General features: G+C 38.0%; 1 protein-coding gene and 1 long non-coding RNA gene across 3 annotated transcripts; both read right to left on the reverse strand.

Moving 5' to 3' along the window:
• Positions 1-6,080: 6,080 nt before the first annotated feature.
• On the reverse strand, positions 6,081-11,331 carry LOC127866363 (uncharacterized). Of its 2 annotated transcripts, none has more exons than XR_008042970.1 (5): positions 10,583-11,331; positions 9,378-9,499; positions 8,630-8,798; positions 8,281-8,403; positions 6,081-6,347 (listed from the first exon to the last, which is right to left on the reverse strand). It is a non-coding gene; the product is annotated as an uncharacterized LOC127866363 (long non-coding RNA). The 2 variants fall into 2 exon arrangements; XR_008042971.1 differs by lacking the exon at positions 10,583-11,331 and adding an exon at positions 10,322-10,431.
• A 1,599-nt stretch (positions 11,332-12,930) lies between these two features.
• Positions 12,931-21,098, reverse strand: LOC127866370 (uncharacterized). Its single transcript, XM_052406857.1, has 8 exons — positions 21,040-21,098; positions 20,509-20,651; positions 19,422-19,524; positions 16,469-16,628; positions 15,447-16,170; positions 14,719-14,937; positions 13,852-14,008; positions 12,931-13,099 (listed from the first exon to the last, which is right to left on the reverse strand). Exons 2-5 carry the CDS (start codon positions 20,631-20,633, stop codon positions 15,959-15,961), a joined length of 600 nt encoding a protein of 199 aa, XP_052262817.1. The 5' UTR covers positions 20,634-20,651; positions 21,040-21,098; the 3' UTR covers positions 12,931-13,099; positions 13,852-14,008; positions 14,719-14,937; positions 15,447-15,958.
• Between the last annotated feature and the right edge of the window lie 528 nt (positions 21,099-21,626).

The following is a 21,626-nucleotide window of genomic DNA, read 5'->3' on the forward strand; positions in this document are numbered from 1 at the left end:
TGCTGTTTGCTACGCACCAGTATCTAAGTGTTGGAAAGGAAGCCTTACAAACTTGAAGAAAGGCCTTTAATTTAAAAGTACTTTCTAAGGGACTACACATGCTTGAAAATACGTATCTAATTGGTAAAGGGTCAAAACACTCATATACGCATTTCAGGCCATGGTATGTAAAGCCTAGCCGATTCGATAAATTATGCAATAATAGAATAGCAACATATTGTCTGTATGAAGTGGGCATTACAACATAAAACAAGCAATAGACGAGTTTTACATTCCCAAATTGGGGAATGATCACAACGAGGAAATCAGGTACAGTGAGATATGCCATCGAGATTTTTCCGCCAAACCGTGCTTTATTATTTATGAAATCGTTATATTGTTTGATCATAGAACCACTTTATGAACATATAGTGTATACCTGTAACAAAAATTGTAACAGTTCACGTGACAATTAAGTACTCCACATGGCACCAGACACACTTTGGCGTCGTTTTATTACAATAAATATGATAACGTGATATTATTTCAGTATTTTTCTTTCTCTGCAGCTTGGAACTATAGCGAGAAGAGAGAGAAAAGAAGAGTATACCACTTTTATAAAGATCACATGATGAAACTATTTGAGCCTTGTTTTGGGATAACTGGGCTTAATGCATAAGCGTAAAGTGTTATCCCAGATTAGCCTGTGCAGTCCGCACAGGCTAATCAGGGACGACAATTTGAGCCAAAACTTGATTTTCGATACGAAGGGACTTCCTTGAAACTAAAACGAACCAAAAAATCGTAAAATGTCGTCCCTGATTAGCCTGTCCAGACTGCACAAGCTAATCTCGGACGACACTTTACGCACATGCATTAAGCCCAGTTTTCTCAGAACAAGGCCCATATAGTGTATACGTGTAACAAAATTGTAACAGTACATGTTACAATTAAGTATTCCACATGGTACCATGGTAATCAGTGCAGTAAACCAGGTGTCATCGTTTCGACATTGACTTCATGAAATATGGATAAAATAATAAAATAGACATTTAAGTTTAAGGTAAATAACACTTCACATAATATAAAATAAGATTGATATTGATAAGATCAACATTACATATTTATAAAAAATAGTTTCTAGTGAGCATAAAAGGCGCATGACTGTATAGAATGACAATTAACACTTTCTTGTTGGGTTGTTTGGTATAAATTGTTAAACTTATGTGTTTATCTATGCATTCTTATTTTATTGTTCTTACTAGTGATCTTTTAATATATTTGGACCGTGTTCTGTGAAAAAGGGGTTTAATGCATGTGCGTAAAGTGTCGTCCCAGATTAGCCTGTGCCGTCCGCATAGGCTAATCAGGGACGACACTTTTCGCTTTTATGATATTTTTCGTTTTAAGAACGTCTCTCCGTGCTCAAAGTGAGCTTCTGTAATCATCCTATGTCAAGCGTCCAGCATCATTTGGTGTGCGGTATGTGTGTATCGTAATATTTCAGATCGTTGCAAATATAGAGGCCACGTTTTCCATCTAATCTTTATGGAAATTTGTCAGAAAATATTGGACTGTTTGAACATTATATAAAGACACAATTTTAGTCACGTGTTTGAAACTATGTCATTATGTCAAATCATAGCAAAATCGTGTAACCATTCTTGAGTCCACAATAGTGGTCTTAAACAGTTTATTCCTAAGGGCATAAGGAATATACTGGACTATACATTACCACGGTATGACACGCAGAGCGTACGTAAGTGTTAATATAGTTATTCTTCCTGTATTTGCGCGATGATTATCTGAGATATTAACTCTATGATTCTACATTCTCAAATCTTTTCTATAAAGAAGGAATGTAGTTGACAATTGTTAATAGTTTTATTTGATCGTTCGTCAAAAAGTTGTAATTCTGTTACTCTTGTATCTTCAATGCAATTGAGTAATTAAATAGTAATTAAATTGAATGCGTTTTAATTCCCTTTTATTATTGTTTAATTTGAGTTACAATGCTATGACGTTAAATTTTATTTACACTTAAATGTATTATGAATATTGCTGGGCCAAGTGTGAGGTTGAGCGCTCTATAACCAGGTTTAAACCCCCAATGCTTTGCATTGACCGTTCCAAGGCGGTGACCCCAGCTTTATTCATATTTTGTGTTTATGTTGGTTTGTATTGTGCTGTATTGTGCTGTTTTGTACTGTTTGGGCAATCGGTCACTTGCCTTAAATAAAGGACCAACTAATTGTTTTTAATGAAAATTCAATACTGCTCCAGCAGCTGGAGTTTCACTTCTTTATATTGTATTGACTGTAACTATCATTAAATACGTATTTATAATATGAAATTTGACTATACAATTATACAAAGTTTGTATTAATATTTAATTATAATTAGCATTGCACCTATCACTCCAATAATTATAAGAATGCGGTACCATATTACTAGAATCAGCCCGGGTATGTTTCCGCGCAAGATGTATGATACGTTGGTGGGATTGACTGCCTCTTTCCCAATGACCAAGATTTTGTCAGTTATCCGAATGTCTAGTAGATATTTGGACAGCACAGGGAAGACCGGGCCTTCCCTGTCGCTCCTTGGGGTCGATGAAAAGGTTTAACACTAGTCCATGGGAGTGCAATGCGGCTCAAAGCCGGCGCCTCTGCAATGAAAAGAGGTTGCAGTGTAGCAGAATGTTGGCAGCCGTGAAGGGCTCCCGACAACGGTTCCAGAACAATGACATACTCTCCTGCGCCACCGAGTTAGAGTGTGTTTCCAATCCTAAGACGCGTCGTGGCTCTGTCAAGCGTCATGGCTCTGTCAAGCGTCATGGCTCTGTCAAGCGTCATTGCTCTGTTAAGCGTTATGTCTCTGTCAATCGTCGTGGCTCTGTCAAGCGTTATGTCTCTGTCAAGCGTCATGGCTCTGTTAAGCGTTATGTCTCTGTCAATCGTCGTGGCTCTGTCAAGCGTCGTGGCTCTGTCAAACGTCATGGCTGTGTCAAGCGTCGTGGCTCTGTCAAGCGTCGTGGCTCTGTCAAGCGTCGTAGCTCTGTCAAGCGTCTTGGCTATGTCAAAGGTCTTGGCTCTGTCAAGCGCCGTGGCTCTGTCAAGCGTCGTGGCTCTGTCAAGCGTCATAGTTATGTCAAGCGTCGTGGCTCTGCCAAGCGTCGTGGCTCTGTCAAGCGTCATGGCTATGTCAAACATCGTTTTTATGTCAAGCCTTGGCTCTGTCAAGCGTCCTGGCTTTGTCAAGCGTCGTGACTCTGTCAAGCGTCGTGGCTCTGTCAAGCGTCGTAGCTCTGTCAAGCGTCGTGGCTCTATCAAGCGTCGTAGCTCTATCAATGTTACAGTTCGTTCATGGAAGCATTTTGTCATTTATTTTAGTCGCGTTTTGAGAAAACTGGGCATAACGCATGTGCGTAAAGTTTCGTTCCAGATTAGCCTGTGCAGTTCGCACAGGCTAATCAGGGACGACACTTTCCTCTTTTACGACATTCTTCGTTTAAATGAAGTTTCTTCTTTGCAAAAATCCTATTTAGGCGGAAATTATCGTCCAGGATTAGCCTGTGCGGACTGCATTGGCTAATCTAGGACGACACTTGACGCACATGTATTAAGCCCATTTTTCTCAGAACGCGACTCGTTTGATGACGAAAGCGTTCATGTTCCCATATTGAACCGCGAATGTTTGGAATAATGATTCAAATCGAGCATATTTGTTTTGTAAATATTTCCTTAATTACCATCTCCACGGTATCAAGTTTGGTATGAATCGCATACGTATTACCTATGTATGTGACACCATATTGAAGTCTTGTCTAAGTACATGCTTAAACAGCATAGCAAGCCTAAAGTTAAATGACTTGTGTATGGACTCAAAAGGACCGTTTTTACAGATTTTGGCATTTATTGTAGTGTATCATTAAATGCTTTATATTAATAAATTTAAACATTTGATCTTAAAAGCTCCAGTTTACAATCAAGAAAGAAACAAAAAGTAACCCTCAACTGGACTCAAATCACTGACCCCTGACGTTAAAGTCTAATGCTTAGACCACTCGGCCATCCGTTCTCATACAATGAATGATGTATTTTATACTTTATATAAGCAATCCTCGTAGTGTCACAAAAAAAAAATATCGACAACAACAGAACTCCCCAGATTATTCAGTCGTTTCGCGTTGCAACAATTTAAAATTTTCAGGTTTTTAAATCGTCAAAAGATGCATAAAATGTATATATCAGAGCATGGTAAATGCTCAGTATTACTGTTTGCTCACAAAGATCATAACTTAAACGAAAATTTACGAATCTGAAACATTTCTTTTTAATTTTGTCAATTAACCAAAACGTGAAAAGGACATTCAATGTAATGTGAATAGGACTTATCTTACTTTATAGGTCATGTATGGTTTTAGAACTTGGTTTAATAAACCCAAATCAGTCTGTTAAAACCCAAATGTAGACCGATGCGAAATATCATGTACTTACTTTTGGTCTTATCATGTGTTTTTCAGATACACCGGACTCAGCATGTATTCTACTACGAGATAAACGAAACTTTTATGAACGTATCTGTTTCAATAATCTACTAGTTTTAAATGGCCCGAACACGCGGTTGAATAAGGTGAGTGATTATGGCATACGATCCATTGTCGCATGACGCGGCTCATAGACCATCGCTATTATGACAATATTGCATCATTCAAACCAATAGCGCTACTCGAAGGAGCCTGGATGTACATGTGATTTGCATCAAGATTTTTTTGTTGCTTACCGGTATATTTCGTGATGTTCCATGCACAATTCTTTGGTATCCTAAATCTGTAAAATCATTTAAGCCTCGCTCTGGAAAAATCGGGCTTAATGCATATGCGTTAAGTGTCGTCTCAGATTAGCCTGTGCAGTCCACACCGACTAATCAGGGGCGGCACTGTCCGCTTTCAGACATAGTTAAGTCATTTGGTTCAGATTTAGCTTTGATTTCAAGCGATTCCTATTTCGGATTCAACGTTGAATGAAAGACATGTTGTTGTGTGTTTTTTTCAAACCTTTATGTTACATTTAATCGTAACTGTTTTACACCTGTATTTAGTATTTATTCAGATGAGACCATCTCAAGGTGAAAAAAGAATGCTTAACTGCTTCTTGTTAATTGCTTTTGCTCAATAAACATTTGAAAAAAATGCGTTGTTGCAGATATCAATCTTGAGAGTAGCGACTGCTTGATTACTTCTTGACATTCGATTTTTGATCTTTATGCAATTCGTATTTGTGCTCAAAAAGTGAATGTTGCTGACAACCGCTTTGAATATTTACAATTATACCGTTTGAAATACAGACATGTCGAGAACATCTTTTTAAGAAATTAATATAAATTTAAATAACCAGTTATGAATTAAATGACATGTTCATGATGCAATATTCTGAACGACATTTAACCATGTGCATCGGGAGTTAGAAAAGGATATGGGTATAAACAATATATACATAGATTTATACCATATATTTATACATGTACTCACATTTGTGTTAATAAGACCTTGTAAAACATTGATCTGCCAATACCAAAGAAATCGAAATTAAAAACATCGACCGGTAATTTAAGTTCTTTCAATCCGGAAACTAACAAAGCTAACAATGGGAAAACAATCCTTAATGCATGCTTTTAAAGTATACTCCCAGATAACCATGTGCAGTTACCGCTTTTATGAAATGTTTCGTTTAAAGGAAGTCTCCTATAAACGAAAATCTATTCTATGAGGAAAGTGTCGTCCCTGATAAATCTGTGTGGGCTGCACAGGCTAATCCGGGACGACATTTTAAGCACATGCATTATACCCCGTATTCACAAAACGCGGCTTATATATTAAGTTACAAAGGCAATCAACTAAGCGACAACGGTGCTTACATGTGTTCACATAAAATAAATATTTGTTTGAATAGAACTGAATTTCTTCAACAGATTAACATGACGAAAGAGACTCATTGGTAAACAACATCCGTTCAAACTTAAAAGTCGATTGGTCGATAACACTTTCGTTGTCTTATAACATATGGAGCGAACACCATAAACTGATCTTGAAAACAACATTCGCAAAGTGCGATTTATTGATAGTATATGTTATGCTAGTATGCAATGCGTACACAGAAAAAGAAACGCCGCTAACATTAAAATATACTGTACGATATATGCCGCGAAATTCCAACGTATGTTTAATTCTGAGAGGTAAAGATACTTTCGCATCTCCTGAACGTACTGTTTGAGATCTCATACATGCGAGAGTGAGTGACAAGGTCCATCAACACTACAGGTCCAAAAACTACCGTCACTGCAGCGAGCGTTCCCGGATCGTTCACCTGTAAAACAACGATATGAGCCTTGCTCTGGGAAAGCAGAGACGACACGTTCCGCCTTGACTTGATTTTCGCTAAGAATAGACCTTTTTTAGCGAAAAATTCCGTAAAAGCGAAAAGTATCGTCCCTGATAAGTCTGTGCGGACTGCACAGGCTAATCTGAAATAACTCTTTACGCACATGCATTAAGCCCATTTTTCGCAGAACGGGGTTTATTTACATTGATCACCGTTTTCAACAGTATACAAGTCATATCGTGGCGGCCAGTTAACATACACTTTTAATTGGCTAGCTGATTTCCTATTACTAAGTACTAGTGGTGAGTTGATTAATCAGATCGTCGACGCGTAATCGACGAATTGCTGCTGACGTGACGATGACCATGAAAATTTAGAGTCAACGAAAAGTTGAGGATTTTTTTAACGCACGGATCATTCGATATATATGTTTTTGTGTGCAAAAGTTTAAATCTTTAAAAATATATTTTAAGCACTCAGCCCCTTGCATATTCAGCTCCATTTTTTGACAATAACAATAGTGCAGTAAGGTTAAATATTTCAGCGTACATAAATAACAACTTTCAATGTTTTCAATGAGATACAAGTACAAGTACAACGAACGCAGACAGCAAAATAAATTCGAAATCATGGAGGATTTACACATTGCAAATGCAATTCCTAATGGCAATAAGTAAGTTTTCAATCCTTATTGTCTTTCTGAGTTGTATCAAAAACAACGGTAGTGGATCCAGTGGGACTGAAATGTTATCATGGTTATTCAGGTAAATTTTACATAATTTCGCGACCTGTCAAATTGTGTTCCTGCACCATGTAATGTCTAGAAAGCATCTTTCGCCATATACTTAGTTTAAATGCTATTGTTTCTGTGCACCAATAAGTTGTATAGAACAGAAATTTTCCTATTATTCAAAACTTCATTCTTAATTAAATAGCAAAAAACTGTAAATTTGTAATTCGAAAGTGAAGTTTTTCTTGCTGAACAATATAAAGTTAATTAATAAAATTGTCATATATTAGTTGAATTCATATTGGCTTTGTAATTGAGCCTGCGGCCTCAGGCCAATACGGCTGTCTTTAGCTCAATAACAAAGCCAATATGAATGCAACTAATCAATAACATTATAAAACAACCCCTTTAAACCTATCAGCGATCGTAATACGGATGTGTATAGCGGCTATAGCCAATTCATTCAAGATGTCGGTCAGAGAAGAATTTGTTCCCTTTCCATGTCAAGAAACTATTATCATAAGGTCCATATTTAAGTAGATATTTTCATATTCTTCTGATAATGATCATACAAGTTTTTCTTTTGAAATAAAATTACTTTTTAAAGGTCTGTTTTTATTTAATAATCTGTATTACTCTTCACTCTGTACAAGATTTGTTGTAGTTATTGGGGTTTAACGCCTTTTTCACTCAGTACGTAACATTGCAGCCAATATTTCAAACACAAAGCAAGATTTTTAAGCATGTATTCATTATTTAATCACAAAACACATAAGGAATAGTCATGATAAAGTTCTTTTTGATAAAATATAGTAATATAATGTTAATATCAACAAAAACATTGGTTAAATATTAAAAACTTTTTTTTTTGTTAAAAAAGCTGATTAATTGATTAATCGCTGATTATGGCCTCCGATTAATCGACTCCGTTTTGGTGAACCGATTCCAATCACTTAGTACAAAAGTTAGTACACATGCTTTTATCAGATCTGTTAACTCCCCTACTTGAATCAGAGGTATGGGGAGAATGGTCGTATACATATGAACACATTACTTGCGAATGTAAATGTTCGTCACAACATTAAAAAACAAACTGCAATACAGTTTTGAGATGTTCACTGCTTGCTACTACACTTGTACAGTACAGGTGGCATATGACATAATGTTAAGAAAGGTATAAAAACTGACCACAACTTGGTAGATCTCCTTCTTGTGCCCAGTTTTTATTATGTCGTCAATGCAGCCGTTTGTGATGTTGTACAGTTTCACGTTCTTGCCAAAACGTGACAAAACGTGACGTCACGAGGAGTTCTACAATGGAAGAATGACGTCATAGACAGAGATAAAGTGGGCGGAACGGTTTCTAACACGGTCTGACCCAAATCGTTCAGTTAGCAAAATCTTTAAATCATGAATTTGATTTCTTAGTGACGCGGAATAGTAATGACACACCATGACCGGCATATTTAATAACTATGTTGTGAATACTGCCACCTCCACACATGAATTGTAAAATGTAAATAAGAATTATACGTACGCTTCCGTTTGGTCAAGATAAACACTCGTGTATCGACTACTCGACCCAGAAACACGATGCTGACGTCCATTTTTTCAAGGTCAAACAAGTAAAACTTATCGTAAATTTCCATGACCACTGATCTGTTGTCTGCTTCGTAAAACCTCGTGTTTGCATTGCAGGCCACCTTCTGTTGAGTATAACGTTTGCAAGTATGACGCACGATATTTTGTTATTTTTGAAAAGTTTACTTAATTGGACTGTTTTGTTATCAAATTGATCATGAACGTATCTTAAGTATCGAATAATTTTCAGGGGGAATGCAACATTTTACAAAAATATGGACGTTTTAAGTGTAGAAAGTATAATTACATAAAAGAATCTCAATAAAAAATATTTGAAAACAAAACTGTAATTAATGGATTATTTATATGAGCCGCGTTCTGAGAAAGACTGGGCTTCACGCATTGCGTAGAGTGTGCAGTCCGCAGAGGCTAATCAGTGACGACAGTTTCCACACTGAAATTTCGTTTAAAAGAGACTTTATTCTAACGAAAAAATTCAACAAACGTGGAAAGTGTCGTTTCTGATTAGCTTGTACGGACTGCACAGGCTAATCTGGGACGACAATTTACGCACGTGCATGAACCCTACTTTTCACAGAACGGGGCTCATATAGACGTCATCATTATATGTTGTCGAAATTCATTTAAGCAAATGGGAGCAATACACATACAATTAGCAAAGAGCCAAATAAAACCCGTCTAACAAGTTCTCGGATTGCGCGGTATTCCAGTCTGCCGACATCATACACGCCGACTATGTTCGGCGAGTCCTCTCCCGCACTGCCGGTCACGAACAACGCATCCTGGTGGTCCAGTGAAACACGTCCTGTGGAGACAGACTTTATTGAGGCTACCGGTAATTAAAGAATAATTGTTAGTGTTCCGAATGATATTGCGGTGTATTTTTACTTGATAGCGAAACCATTAATATTTTCTAAAAACAATAATGTGTAACATTTAACATTTAACTAATATAATTGTTATGGTGGTCCGCCGGAAAACACTTTCTGTGTAGACAGACTTTATTGGGGCTAATTAAAGAATAATTGTTAGTTTTCTTAATGCTATTGCGGTGTATTTTTACTTTATAGCTAGGCCATTGAAATGTTTTTTTCTCTGCGCACACAGTCCCCGTTGTTGTTTTATTGAATAATATGTGTAACCTTTAACTAATATAATTTTTAAGTTATATAATAAGCAAATACGTTTCTCTGAAATATTTCTTTACAACAAAAATAAATATAAATAAGCTGTATGATATTAAAGTCGCGAATCAAGAGGACTAAAAACATGCGCTAAAAATAACAACTTGAACTTAATAAAATATAATAAATGACGTTACAATTGAAACGAAACCGGAAACGAAACAGCCCTAAAAATAAGTAAAATATAATTATATATGAGCCGCACTCTGCGAAATTAGAGTTTAATGCATGTGCGAAAAGTGTCGTCCCAGATTAGCTTGTGAATCTGCACAGGCTAATTACGGACGACACTTTTCGCTTTAATAGAAATCTTCGTTTAAAGGAAGTCTCTTCTAAAGTAAAATCCAGTCTAAGCGACAAGTGTCGTTCCTGGTTCGCCTGTGCTGACTGCATGACCTAATCTGGGTTGACACGAAACGCAAATGAATTAATCCCCGTTTTACCATCGCCTGTGTTGACTGCATGACCTAATCTGGGTTGACACATAACGCAAATGAATTTATCCCCGTTTTACCATCGCCTGTGCTGACTGCATGACCTAACCTGGCTTGACACGTAACGCAAATGAATTAATCCCCGTTTACCATCGGCTGTGCGGACTGCATGACCTAATCTGGGTTGACACGTAACGCAAATGCATTTATCCCCGTTTTACCAGAATACTTTTTTTATATTTTATATATTTTTTAATTATCGCTAGTAACTCGATCCTTTCTATTGGCGCCAGCGTCCTGGCCTGCCGATCTGTGGTCCTCTTTTTGTCCCGGGATCGAGCCCACACCCTGAGGTTGTTGTCTTTTGCAATCGTTACCACCGTTACCATGTCAACGGTGCGCGCGCCTTTCAGATCATTTGTGTGTTCCAGACGATCTTCCTCCTGTCGCGAAGAGCGGTGCACGATGCCGTGAAAATATGCCACATCTTGTAATCGTAATCGATGATACAGGCCGAACCATGAATAGCTGAATAAATAACATTTTTGTTCTTAACCAAAGTCCTATTATTTATTCATATATTTATTTATGTATGTATGTATTTTTGTATTATTTTGTATTTATCTATTTAATAAATGTTATTTGTTTATTTTTCAACGAAGAACTGAAATATATTACGTAACTTGTGTTTGGTATGCCTTCTGAATCGTTACTGCATGTAAAGATTTTACATGGATAAAGATTTGAGCCTCGCTCTGGGAAAACTGGCTTCATGACTGTGCGTTAAGTATCGTCCTTATTCGGTTGTGAAGTCCGGACACGCTAATCAGGGACGACACTTCCGCCTTAATTGGATTTTCTTTTAACGAAACATACCATAAAGCGAAATGTGTCGTCCCTAGTTAGTCTGTTCAGACTGCACAGGCTTATCTGGGACCACACTTTACGTACAAGCAAGAAGACCCGGTTTACCAATAGCGAGTCTCTAATACATTCTTTATCTTAGTAAATACTTGTATACATATATAGTATGTGCGGACTGCACAGTCTTATCTGGGACCACACTTTACGTACTAGCAAGAAGCCCCGGTTTACCAATAGCGAGTCTCTAATACATTCAATATCTAAGTCAATACTTGTATACATATATAGTTTGTGCGGACTGCACAGTCTTATCTGGGACCACACTTTACGCTGTTACCAAAATCGCCGTTGAGTAGCGGTATGTCCATACATTGTTTACCTGCAAACAGGAATGCGATAATGAAGGTTATATAATCTTTTTTATTAAAACCATATAACATCGGATACTTTTGGCAGTTGAATCGATTCCATTTCATAGCAAGACCAACGTATTAATGTCTTTTGAGATGATTCTAAGAGCGCACCCCGAGTGGGGATTTAATAAGTGATAGCCCGGTCGCAAACGAACAAACTATCGACTGCATCATTGCAACCGTATAAGAGTTGAATGCAACTGCAGCGTGCAAACTACCAATTCTTTGCAATGACCGGTAATCGTGGTATGTTTGTATGTTTTAGTTGGGGTTTTTGTTATAAAAAAAGTAAATAATAATAATAATTTCATGCCTGTTAAGTTTTATGGAGTTTAATTGCTACTTTTAAATGTGGAAGATACATTTTAAATATGTATTTTACATTTTAAGTATACATTTTCTTTGAGAGGTGAAATGACTTTGTGTTTATGAATTTACAGCGAATCAGAACTGATTGTTGATAAAATTATCCGACATTCGTTGTTATTTTATTTCATATCATTTATTCGTCCCGAAAATTCGTCAGTAACCACCAAAACCGTTGAATAACAATAGGGTGTTTGAAAAGAAACTCGTGACAGGTTCTATCCTAGTATTTAGAGAAAGTCATTTTCGGCTTGGCCTAATTATTGTGTTGATGTTCTGTTTGTTTGTAAAAATATGTTGTTGGTTTATGATAAGAACACATATTAATATTTCAAAGACTAGCAAAATACAAATTAACATGCATACATACACAATCAAAAATATATATTTCAATATAGAGTTTTTTATTGGTAATGCTCACCTGTGTGCAGACCTTTTACTTTTATTACGTTGCCAAATTTCATGGCGATCCACTCATCACCATGACAAAACGCGATCTTTCTAGACTGACCTTTACCCGTCACATTGCGTAGCAACCGTGGGGGTCGACCTTGATGTTCAAGATTTTGATCTCCTTCAACGACCCGCAGACTCAAGAAGGTCAAGCCGTAATAATCTCTCTATATGAGACCATCTTGTTTAGCGTTTCACGTTTGTTTACAGTTTAGAGCCAATTTATTTTGGTTTCGTTTCTGTAGAAAACTGTGAATTATTTCATTTTTCATCACACCATTAAACGGTAAATACGGACCTCTCTCGTGCAATATTTGTTTCATCGTAATGGAAATATGTGGCCTCGATTACGCTTATATATGTTGATAAAGAAAGTTCAAAACTGTAATAAAATACCCACTCTTACAATTTATACATGTCGAAAATTGTGAAACTATAAACGTTAATTCAGTTTCGTAAACCCCCCCCCCCCACAAAAAGCAACTCTTTTATAAAGTTATGCCATAACGTATAATGCACCTGTGATTACGTAAGTTCCACATGACGTAATCGTCATCATGTCAATTTCGGACGCGTGCACGTGGATGCTGTGTAGCAGTTGACCCCCGGTACGCTCCAGGATGTTGACATCGGGCTCAAACCACACTTTTGAGCTATATTCACGTAAGCGCTGCTTGAACTCGGCTGTTGACTGAAACAAAACACTGCATTGAGCCGCGTCATGCGAATATGGGTCGTATGCCGATTGCGCACTCTGATCAGGAGTTACTTTGTCCTCTTTAAAGTCACGCGATATTTCGTGATGTCAATAGCAGACATGGTAACTCCTGATCCGACTGAATGAATGCGCAGGATGGCCTGGGGCTTCGCTGACCACATACGGCAAAAGAACAGTGTTCGCATGAAGCGGCTCAATTCACACAGAACTTTTAAGAAAACATTTTTCGGTGATTTTCCTTGTTAAATGCCTGTATACATATAACGTATTATAACATCAAACAGCATATTTTGATTATTTTTGGTGAAAAAGAGTGTTCCACTTGTATGCGTGGGGTTTCTTAATTAATAAAGATATTTGAATAGCAGATCTCTTATTCAATGATCTATTATTCAAGTGCTACCGGAGATGGACAAAAATGATTTTGTATTCTTGTTTTACCTTAATGTATGTTTATAAATATGCGTCTAGTTCTGGGAAAACTGGGCTTAACGCATGTAAGTAAACTGTCGTCCCAGATTAGCCAGAACAGGCAGCAACTTTCCGCTTATATGGAATTTTTCGTTAAAAAGAAGTCTCTTCTAAACGCAAATCCAGTTTCGGCGAAAAGTGTCGTCATTGATTAGAATGTTTGGACTGCACAGGGTTATTTGGGACAACAGTTTGCGCACATGCATTAAGACCAGTTTTCTTGAAACGAGGCTCATATCAGTCCTATTTCAAACCTCGTTGTCCTCCAGGCGCCCTAGTAGCTGAAGCATGAACTGAACCGGATCCATTTGAAGCCCCTTCCGGGAGAGCAAAAGCGCCTCCAGAATGCACGTGATCAGGGGTTTCCCCGGGAATGCCGCTTTGGCCGCCGTGAAGTCGTCTAAAAGCGCCCTGGGAGAGCCGCGAGAAACATGCGTGAATTACATACTTTTAAGACGCGTTTGGCTCATGTTCCAGTGTTAATACAAGAGACAGTATTTTTGTTTATTTCGACAGTAAAAACATGTACCATTATTTATCTTCATATGTTTTTAACGAAAAGCTAAAAATGTTACCGAGCAAAGTTTACTTACTTATTTGTTAAAAGCTATATATAATGTTCAAATAAAAAAACTCAAACAATCTAAATTAAAGTGAGACTGCACGATTTTTATATGTATTAAATTGATAAAAATATGTTAGAATAACACGAAATAGCCAAGAAAAATTATACATTAAAGACGAATTTCATAAAATGCAGCATAGACAAATTAGCGCCCCGAGCCGATTGTGACGAAGATATTTCGTACATATTTTCCTACAATAACCGAAGCATTCGTCTTTTTATTAGATTAAATTTGATGTAAATTAATAAATATTTGATGTAAATTAATAAATATTTGACAAAATCGTGCAGTCTTACTTTAACGTGTATTTAAACAGGTAAAAAAGTCATTTTATCAGTCTACAATTACATCAGGTAAGTAAGTCCGCATACAATAGTTACAGTGGTAACAATGACAGTAAACGACAACTAAAACCAAAGGTAGAGGGTTAGGTCGTAACAATTTAAGTGAGTAATTATAACATACGATGTAACATTTCTTAACCATAACGCTTACTCAACAGGAAGTGCGTGTAACTTAGCAACGCAGAAGTGCACGTTGGCGAGACCATCCTTCTTGAGAAGGTCAACGTGACCCGCGTGCAAGCGGAGATAGGGCAGATTGTTGAGAGCCCGATTGTTGTAGTCATCCTCTCGAAAGCCAAAGGGCTGTGACGTCCCATAGCGGTCCTCTTCTATTACCTCCCCTTCATCGTTCGTATACGGCCTTTTCTCCCTGGAATAAAACACTTTAAAGCTTATTTTAGCATCAATCTCGGAAAACTGGTCTTTATGCATGTGCGTAAAGTGTCTTCCAGATTAGCCTCTGCAGTCAGCAAAGGCTAATCCGGGACAATGTTAGCACATGCATTAAGTCCGGTTTTCCTTAAGCGAGACTTATATAGATACTCACGTGCTAGCACATGAATTTGGTTACATGTATTTTCGGTGAAAATTTCGATATTACAGGGAGTGAATTAGTAAAACCAATGTCAAAAGTCTCTATTTAAAAATGACTTGCGGCAATTCGAAAATAACGAAACGTTTAAAAACTCATGAATACGATAATGTTCCTCATTATACTTCTTTATTGGAGGATCAAAAATTATCAAAGACTCACATAGCAAATTGCGCCTGATTGAACAATCAACTTATATTTTCATATTTTGCATACTCGTTATTGTGATTATCTTTCTGATATAACGACTAACTGTCCATACATATCATAATTATGCACAATACTACCATTGGCCCAGGTTCCCGCGAAGAAATCAGCTAGGTTGCTATGGAGACGCTTTTCTGCGCAAAATCTGCGCAGTAGCGCTAGTGCGCAGCTTCCGTTAACTGACGGTGGTACCAGTTCAACACGCGCGCACCGTCTGCACCGCGCTCAACTGCGGTGAAAAAACAACACATCTGTTAATTATAGTCAGTCACAGAGCATTACAAAAATACGCGCAGTGTGTATGTAGTACATGTACTGTTTACATGCAGAATGTAGCTAATTTACCACTTCCGCTGATGCAAAAGTCATAAGCAAGTCACTTAAAGAAAGTTGAACAAAGTGTTTCTCAGCTGAAAACAAATCAGAAAGCATCAAGTGGTAGCGAACCTATATGATCACAAGTTCTTAAGGCAGACGTTCAACCGCGTTGCGATAACCGCTTTATCTTTATTTTAATAATATGCGATGTTGATAATGAATTGGAAATCCCAATATAAATCGCCATAGTACATATAACATCATTGTCTTCTCATCAGTTCGACGTTCGTAAAACATTAAATTCAAACGAGAAAATAACAGTAAAGTTCAGTATCGATATATTGGTCGATGTCCGCCCGTATGCACACGAGAAGTAGAGGGGCAGTCTGCGCATGGGCGGTGTCCAGTAGGTGTAGACGTCATTTAATACGTCATCATCGCAGCACAACACGTCATCAAGCTCCGCCTCGGTGATTCCGTTATTGGCTGAAGTAAAGATCCATATTGAACTGGATTTTTGCTAAACGAGACTTCCATTAATGTGCTAGCAAGTAGATAAACAAGTGATCCTCGTTATGGGAAAGTTGGTCGTAATGCATGTGCGAAAAGTGCCGTCCCAGATGAGCATGTGTGGTCCGGACAGGCTTATCAGGGAAGACATTTTCCGCTTTTATTTGGTTAGTATACAATCTCTTCTAAACAAAAATCCAGTTAAGGCCGAATTAAGTGCATTAAGGCCAGTTTTCTCAGAATAAGACTTAAATACAAGTGACTCAACCCCCACCTAAGGTAAAATATCCCAAGGCGCGACACACCAATATCCGGCCGTGCAGTTTCTCCAGACGACTGAACAGGAAGTCGACTGAGGTACGGACTGTCGTCTGCAGTACTGTCCGTGACGGCGGGTCGAACGAGCGCCAAAGCATGGCTTCGTCAAACGACAGCTGATCAGAATTGAACAAATTGTCAGTATAGCGTTATACAAAATGATTTATTGAAAAAAAACCTAGCTGTGTAATTTATGGTTTGCATCAAACGTTCAAATTTCTGCTCACTTCAAACTTGTCGACTCATATGATCCTGATTGAAGACTTTTTGGACAGTACGGTTATAACTTGGGATTACCCATGAGATTGATTACTAAAAGAAAATAATGAATTCCCAATTAATTCAATGATGCTTTACTGACTAAAAAGTATTTTTGCTTGACATTTAATGTAAGATTACAAATACAACTGGCACTAATAAACTATTCATCTTTCAAAAAGAATGTTCTTTATCGTTCGGTGTCGGGCACTTCCGGAATGTGCTAAGCAGGATGTCCATCTGGATCAACTTCCGGTTCCGTTTCTCCGCCCACGACGACACAAGGCTGTTCCCGTCCCTCTGACCTAGTTCCGGGACCTGTATGTACCTATCCTCGTCAGGAAATAATTTCTATAAAAAACGGCAAACATGTATTACAATATTATAATGAAACATTTTGAGTTTGGTGAATTATTTTAAAGAATTCTTGGCGGCGTATATTTTAAGTGTATATCTACACATATTTCGAAGTCGTTTGGTATTAAAAAAAATATTCCTCAAAGAACAATCAAATAATAAATGTGGTCACCAGTGTTTTAAATAGTCAATGGGCACGTAGAAACAAAACTCTTCTCTATTTTTTGTAAACTGGAAAAACTGGTTCTAAGAGATATAAGAACTATACTGTTACCAATGCATATCTTAACACTGAATGGGGCAGCCATTAGTGAACATATAGATTGAAATATACGGTAACCAATGCATATCTTAACACCGAATGGGGCAGCTATAAGTGAACATAAAGATTTTCAATGATCACACGTGGTTAAAAATCGATAGTCTACCATATGTAAAAAAAAATCTTTATATTTTATGCATTTTGCCCTATGTGGAGATAAACTGGTGACTTTCACTGGAATAATATAATGTGGACGTCGAAATATATTTTTTTTACTATTTGAAACAGTGAATCTCAGTTTTAAATCAATGTTATTTCCCTTTAAACCACATGACAGCATAAATAAATTTAAATCAATAATACTATTAAAATAACTGTTAATAGACAAGCTACTGACAACTGAATATTAATGTAGGTTCGTGTGTTGCTCTTTTATCACTCATAACAAGGTTTAAAATGTACAGCCGGGAGTACTTCTATGAATAAGAATTCGCCCTTACATGTTATTTTATCTTTATACTAGTTCACTAGTTGAGTTTTTTTTTAAGGTTTCGCTACCTTGAGAGCCGGAAGCGTCTCGTATTTCTCCTCCGGAAGTGATGACACAATAATCTTACAGTGAGGCGGCAGGGAGGCCGGAAGCCACATCAAAGAGCGACCATTGTGTGAGGTGTCCAGCTGGTCAAGCGAGTCCAAGATGACCACGAGTGAACACTCTTTGTGCCTTACTCTTAGAGCGGATTCAACTGGACTTTTAGAAGGTCAACGGTCTGAAAAAGAAAAACTATTGTTCAGAATCCAGATGACAATTTATCTTTGCACGAGACAATTTAAGAAAGGAGTGTTTTAAACAAAATAGTATGGTACCCGATATACATATGTGTCGTGTTCTGAGAAAACTGGGCATAATGCATGTGCGTGAAGTGTCGTCCCAGATTAGCCTGTGCAACCCGCCCTGGGAAAACTGGGCTTAATGCATGTGTGTAAAGTGTCGTCCCAGATTAGCCTGTGCAACCCGCCCTGGGAAAACTGGGCTTTATGCATGTGCTAAAGTGTCGTCTCTTTATAGCATGTGCAGTCCGCATAGGCTAATCAGGGAAGACACTTTCCGCCTTATCTGAATTTGCGTGTGAAATAGACTTCCTTTATACGAAAAATTCCATAATACCGTACTGAATTCTATAATATCGTACTGCATAGGCTAATATGTAACGCACACGCATTTAGCCACTTTTCCCAGAACGAGGCTCATATGCATCTTGAAAGGAAATAACCTGGGACTGGCATTCTACAATATTTAAGACTGTACGACCAGATTTATTTATGTAAGCATGACTATGACAAAGAAGACAAATTTTAAGAAACAACATTACGAGCCAAAAATAATAAGAACAAGAGCACCGCATAACGGGTGCCAACGCTCGGCTGCGGGTGCATTTTGAATAAATGAAAGCTTTTCAGATTTTTTTTAAGGTCACAGTGACCTTGACCTTTGACATAGTGACCCAAATATGTGTGTGGCATGTAGAACCCATCAAGGTGCAACTACATATAAAGTTTCAAAGTTGTAGGTGAAAGCACTTTGATGTTAGAGCCAATGTTCAAAACTTTGACATAATGTTAAGGATTTAGCTAGACCCGGACGACACGACAAGACACGACGACGGACACGACACGACGAGCTGGCTATGAAAATACCTCGAGTTTTCTCCGAAAACAGCCGAGCTAAATATAAGAAAAGGGTGAGATGCTATGATGAAATTATTGATGATGATGATGATGATGATGATGTTGATAATGACGATGATGATGGTGATGATGATGATGATGATGATGATGATGATGATGATGATGATGATGATGATGATGATGATGATAATGAAATTATTGACGACAACGACGACGTTGATGATGATGGTGAGGATGATGATGATGATGATGATGATGATGATGGTGATGATGGTGATGATGCTAATAATGATGCTGATGATAATGATGATGATGATGATGATGATGATAATGACACACGTACCAGGCCGGGTCGTGGGCTTTGATTCCCCAGCATACTCAGTTGTTGCACCAGACTCTGTAGCAGAGGCAGTACGGAAGAACTCTCCACTGTTGTACCGAGAAACCTGCAGCCCAGAGAAATATGCGTCATGTGATGTGTGTTAACGTTTCAGGTACATAATAATAATGAAGCCTTGCTCTGTGAAACTATGCTTAATGCATGTGCGTAAAGTGTAGGACCAGATTAACCTGTGTGTGAGAAACTGGGCTTAATGCATGTGCGTAAAGTGTAAGCTCAGATTAACCTGTGTGTGAGAAACTGGGCTTAATGCATGTGCGTAAAGTGTAGGCTCAGATTAACCTGTGTGTGATAAACTGGGCTTAATGCATGTGCGTAAAATAACGATACTTTCCGCGTTCTCTGAAAATTTTCGTTTAAATAAAAATTCTTAACAAAAATCCGCTCCAAGCGGAAAGTGTCTTCGCTGCGGACTGCACAGGCTTATCTGGGACGGCACTCTACGCACATGATTTAAGCCTCGTTTTTCCAGAACAAGCCGAAATATATGAATAATGCGTTTGCGTGTAAATGGTAGCAAAATGACGTTATTTCTTATGATAAAGAGGACATCAATTTACACTGCTAACGGACTACACAAAATTGATAAATCGCGTTTATTTAGTTTCTGCGACCACAATTTATTCGTGGACTTATCATAGCAAAACATATTATTCAAGCCTCAGGCAAGAACGGGCCTCCTAAACTTCGAAATACACAAACACGTAAACTAATGAACACTTGATCGGTTTTAATTTATAAAGGTCTTACAAAACTACGAAAAAAAAGAGTATATTCGATAAATTTATCTCTTTCGCAACTTATTTATGACATAAGTAAATTTACTAGTTCCAATACTGCTATATCGGTAGTTCATGTAGGAAACCTTATTTTAAACAGTTTAAAACAAATACTGCATTTTCCATCATCCATCGTCTCATTTGCGCGCGAGTGCGTGCGCGCGTGCGTATGTGTGTTTTTTCAATTAATCTTTACACCCTCCAGGTCGAGGGCACTCAAGATATGCTCAAATCGACATGGCATCAGTTACCTTAACACGAGCTTGGGCGTCTTGGCCAGCCAGATCTTGCTCAATTTTTCCGACAACGCCAGGATGGAATTGCCCGAACCTCTATTTCCGTGCACCACGAGCGGGGCCGTTGTCGATTCGTCCATCAAGAAGGATTTGATCCGCTGTAAGAGAAGAATGCACAGTGGCAACAAATGGGGCTCGTGCTGAGAAAACAGGGCTTAATGCACGTGTTGTCCCATAATAGCCTGTGCAGTCCCAACAAACTAATTACACTTTGATTCTCGTTTTAAAGAGAACCATTTTTAATGAAAAATTCAACAGCGGGAAATGCCGTCCGTGATTAGCCTGTACGGACTCCACAGGCTAAATTGAGAATAACATTTCCGCACATGCATTAAGCCCTGTTTTCCCAGAGCGAGGCTCAAATCTTAAGTCATTGATAACTTGCACACGTTTTGTCTTAGCTTCATGTTTAACAATAATAATCGAACATCCACATACTATTAACACAAATAGTATATTAAAGTCCTAATACAGAAAAGACCTTACACAAGAAGCCACCAATTGATTACACTCTACAACTGCTTATTAAGATAAACATTCAGTTCGCCGTGGCGTTATGGATAAGGTGTTCGCCTAGAGATCGGGCGGTCACTGGATCGACCCCCACTCGGGGAGCGTTCTCTAGATCTTTCCCAAAGACACCAAGTACTAGTTATATACTCAGGAATCGGACTCGAGAGCGTTTCTGTAAGCCTGAGACTTTCGATGCAATCGAGCTAAAATAAATATGTTAAATCTAAGATAAACATTTGTGCCAATTTATTTCCGACTACCGCTCTGTCTTGGACAGTTGGAGGATCCTTGATTGAAAACCCGAACATACTCAAAGTGTAGTATACAGATTTTAATACGATAGAGCATTACACAATTAGGTGTAGCAAACTAGTAACAGAGATATCGCTCATGATTCTCCAAATTGATAGCGTTGGAATGTTGAGCGCGCGTACATCCAGAATCTCGGTACGTCTATGGAACTCCGCGCACAACCGAATGTGCTGCAAAATTCCTCGGTGAGTCGGACGTGCAGAAGCTTTCGATTCCGAATAGCTTGCGTCACACGAGAGATCATGTTG

The sequence above is a fragment of the Dreissena polymorpha genome, chromosome 1 (assembly GCF_020536995.1).
Source record: "Dreissena polymorpha isolate Duluth1 chromosome 1, UMN_Dpol_1.0, whole genome shotgun sequence".
In the NCBI taxonomy this organism is placed as follows: Eukaryota; Metazoa; Mollusca; class Bivalvia; order Myida; family Dreissenidae; genus Dreissena; species Dreissena polymorpha.

What these genes read in the sequence shown, in the direction of transcription:
- LOC127866370 (XM_052406857.1), bottom strand. Translation starts at nt 20,633, where the DNA reads ATGGACGAATCGACAACGGCCCCGCTCGTGGTGCACGGAAATAGAGGT. An exon ending in ACGCCCAAGCTCGTGTTAAG is followed by an intron (nt 19,525 to 20,508) that starts GTAACTGATGCC and finishes TCTGGGCTGCAG; the next exon opens with GTTTCTCGGTACAACAGTGG. An exon ending in CTTGGGATATTTTACCTTAG is followed by an intron (nt 16,171 to 16,468) that starts GTGGGGGTTGAG and finishes TCTTTACTTCAG; the next exon opens with CCAATAACGGAATCACCGAG.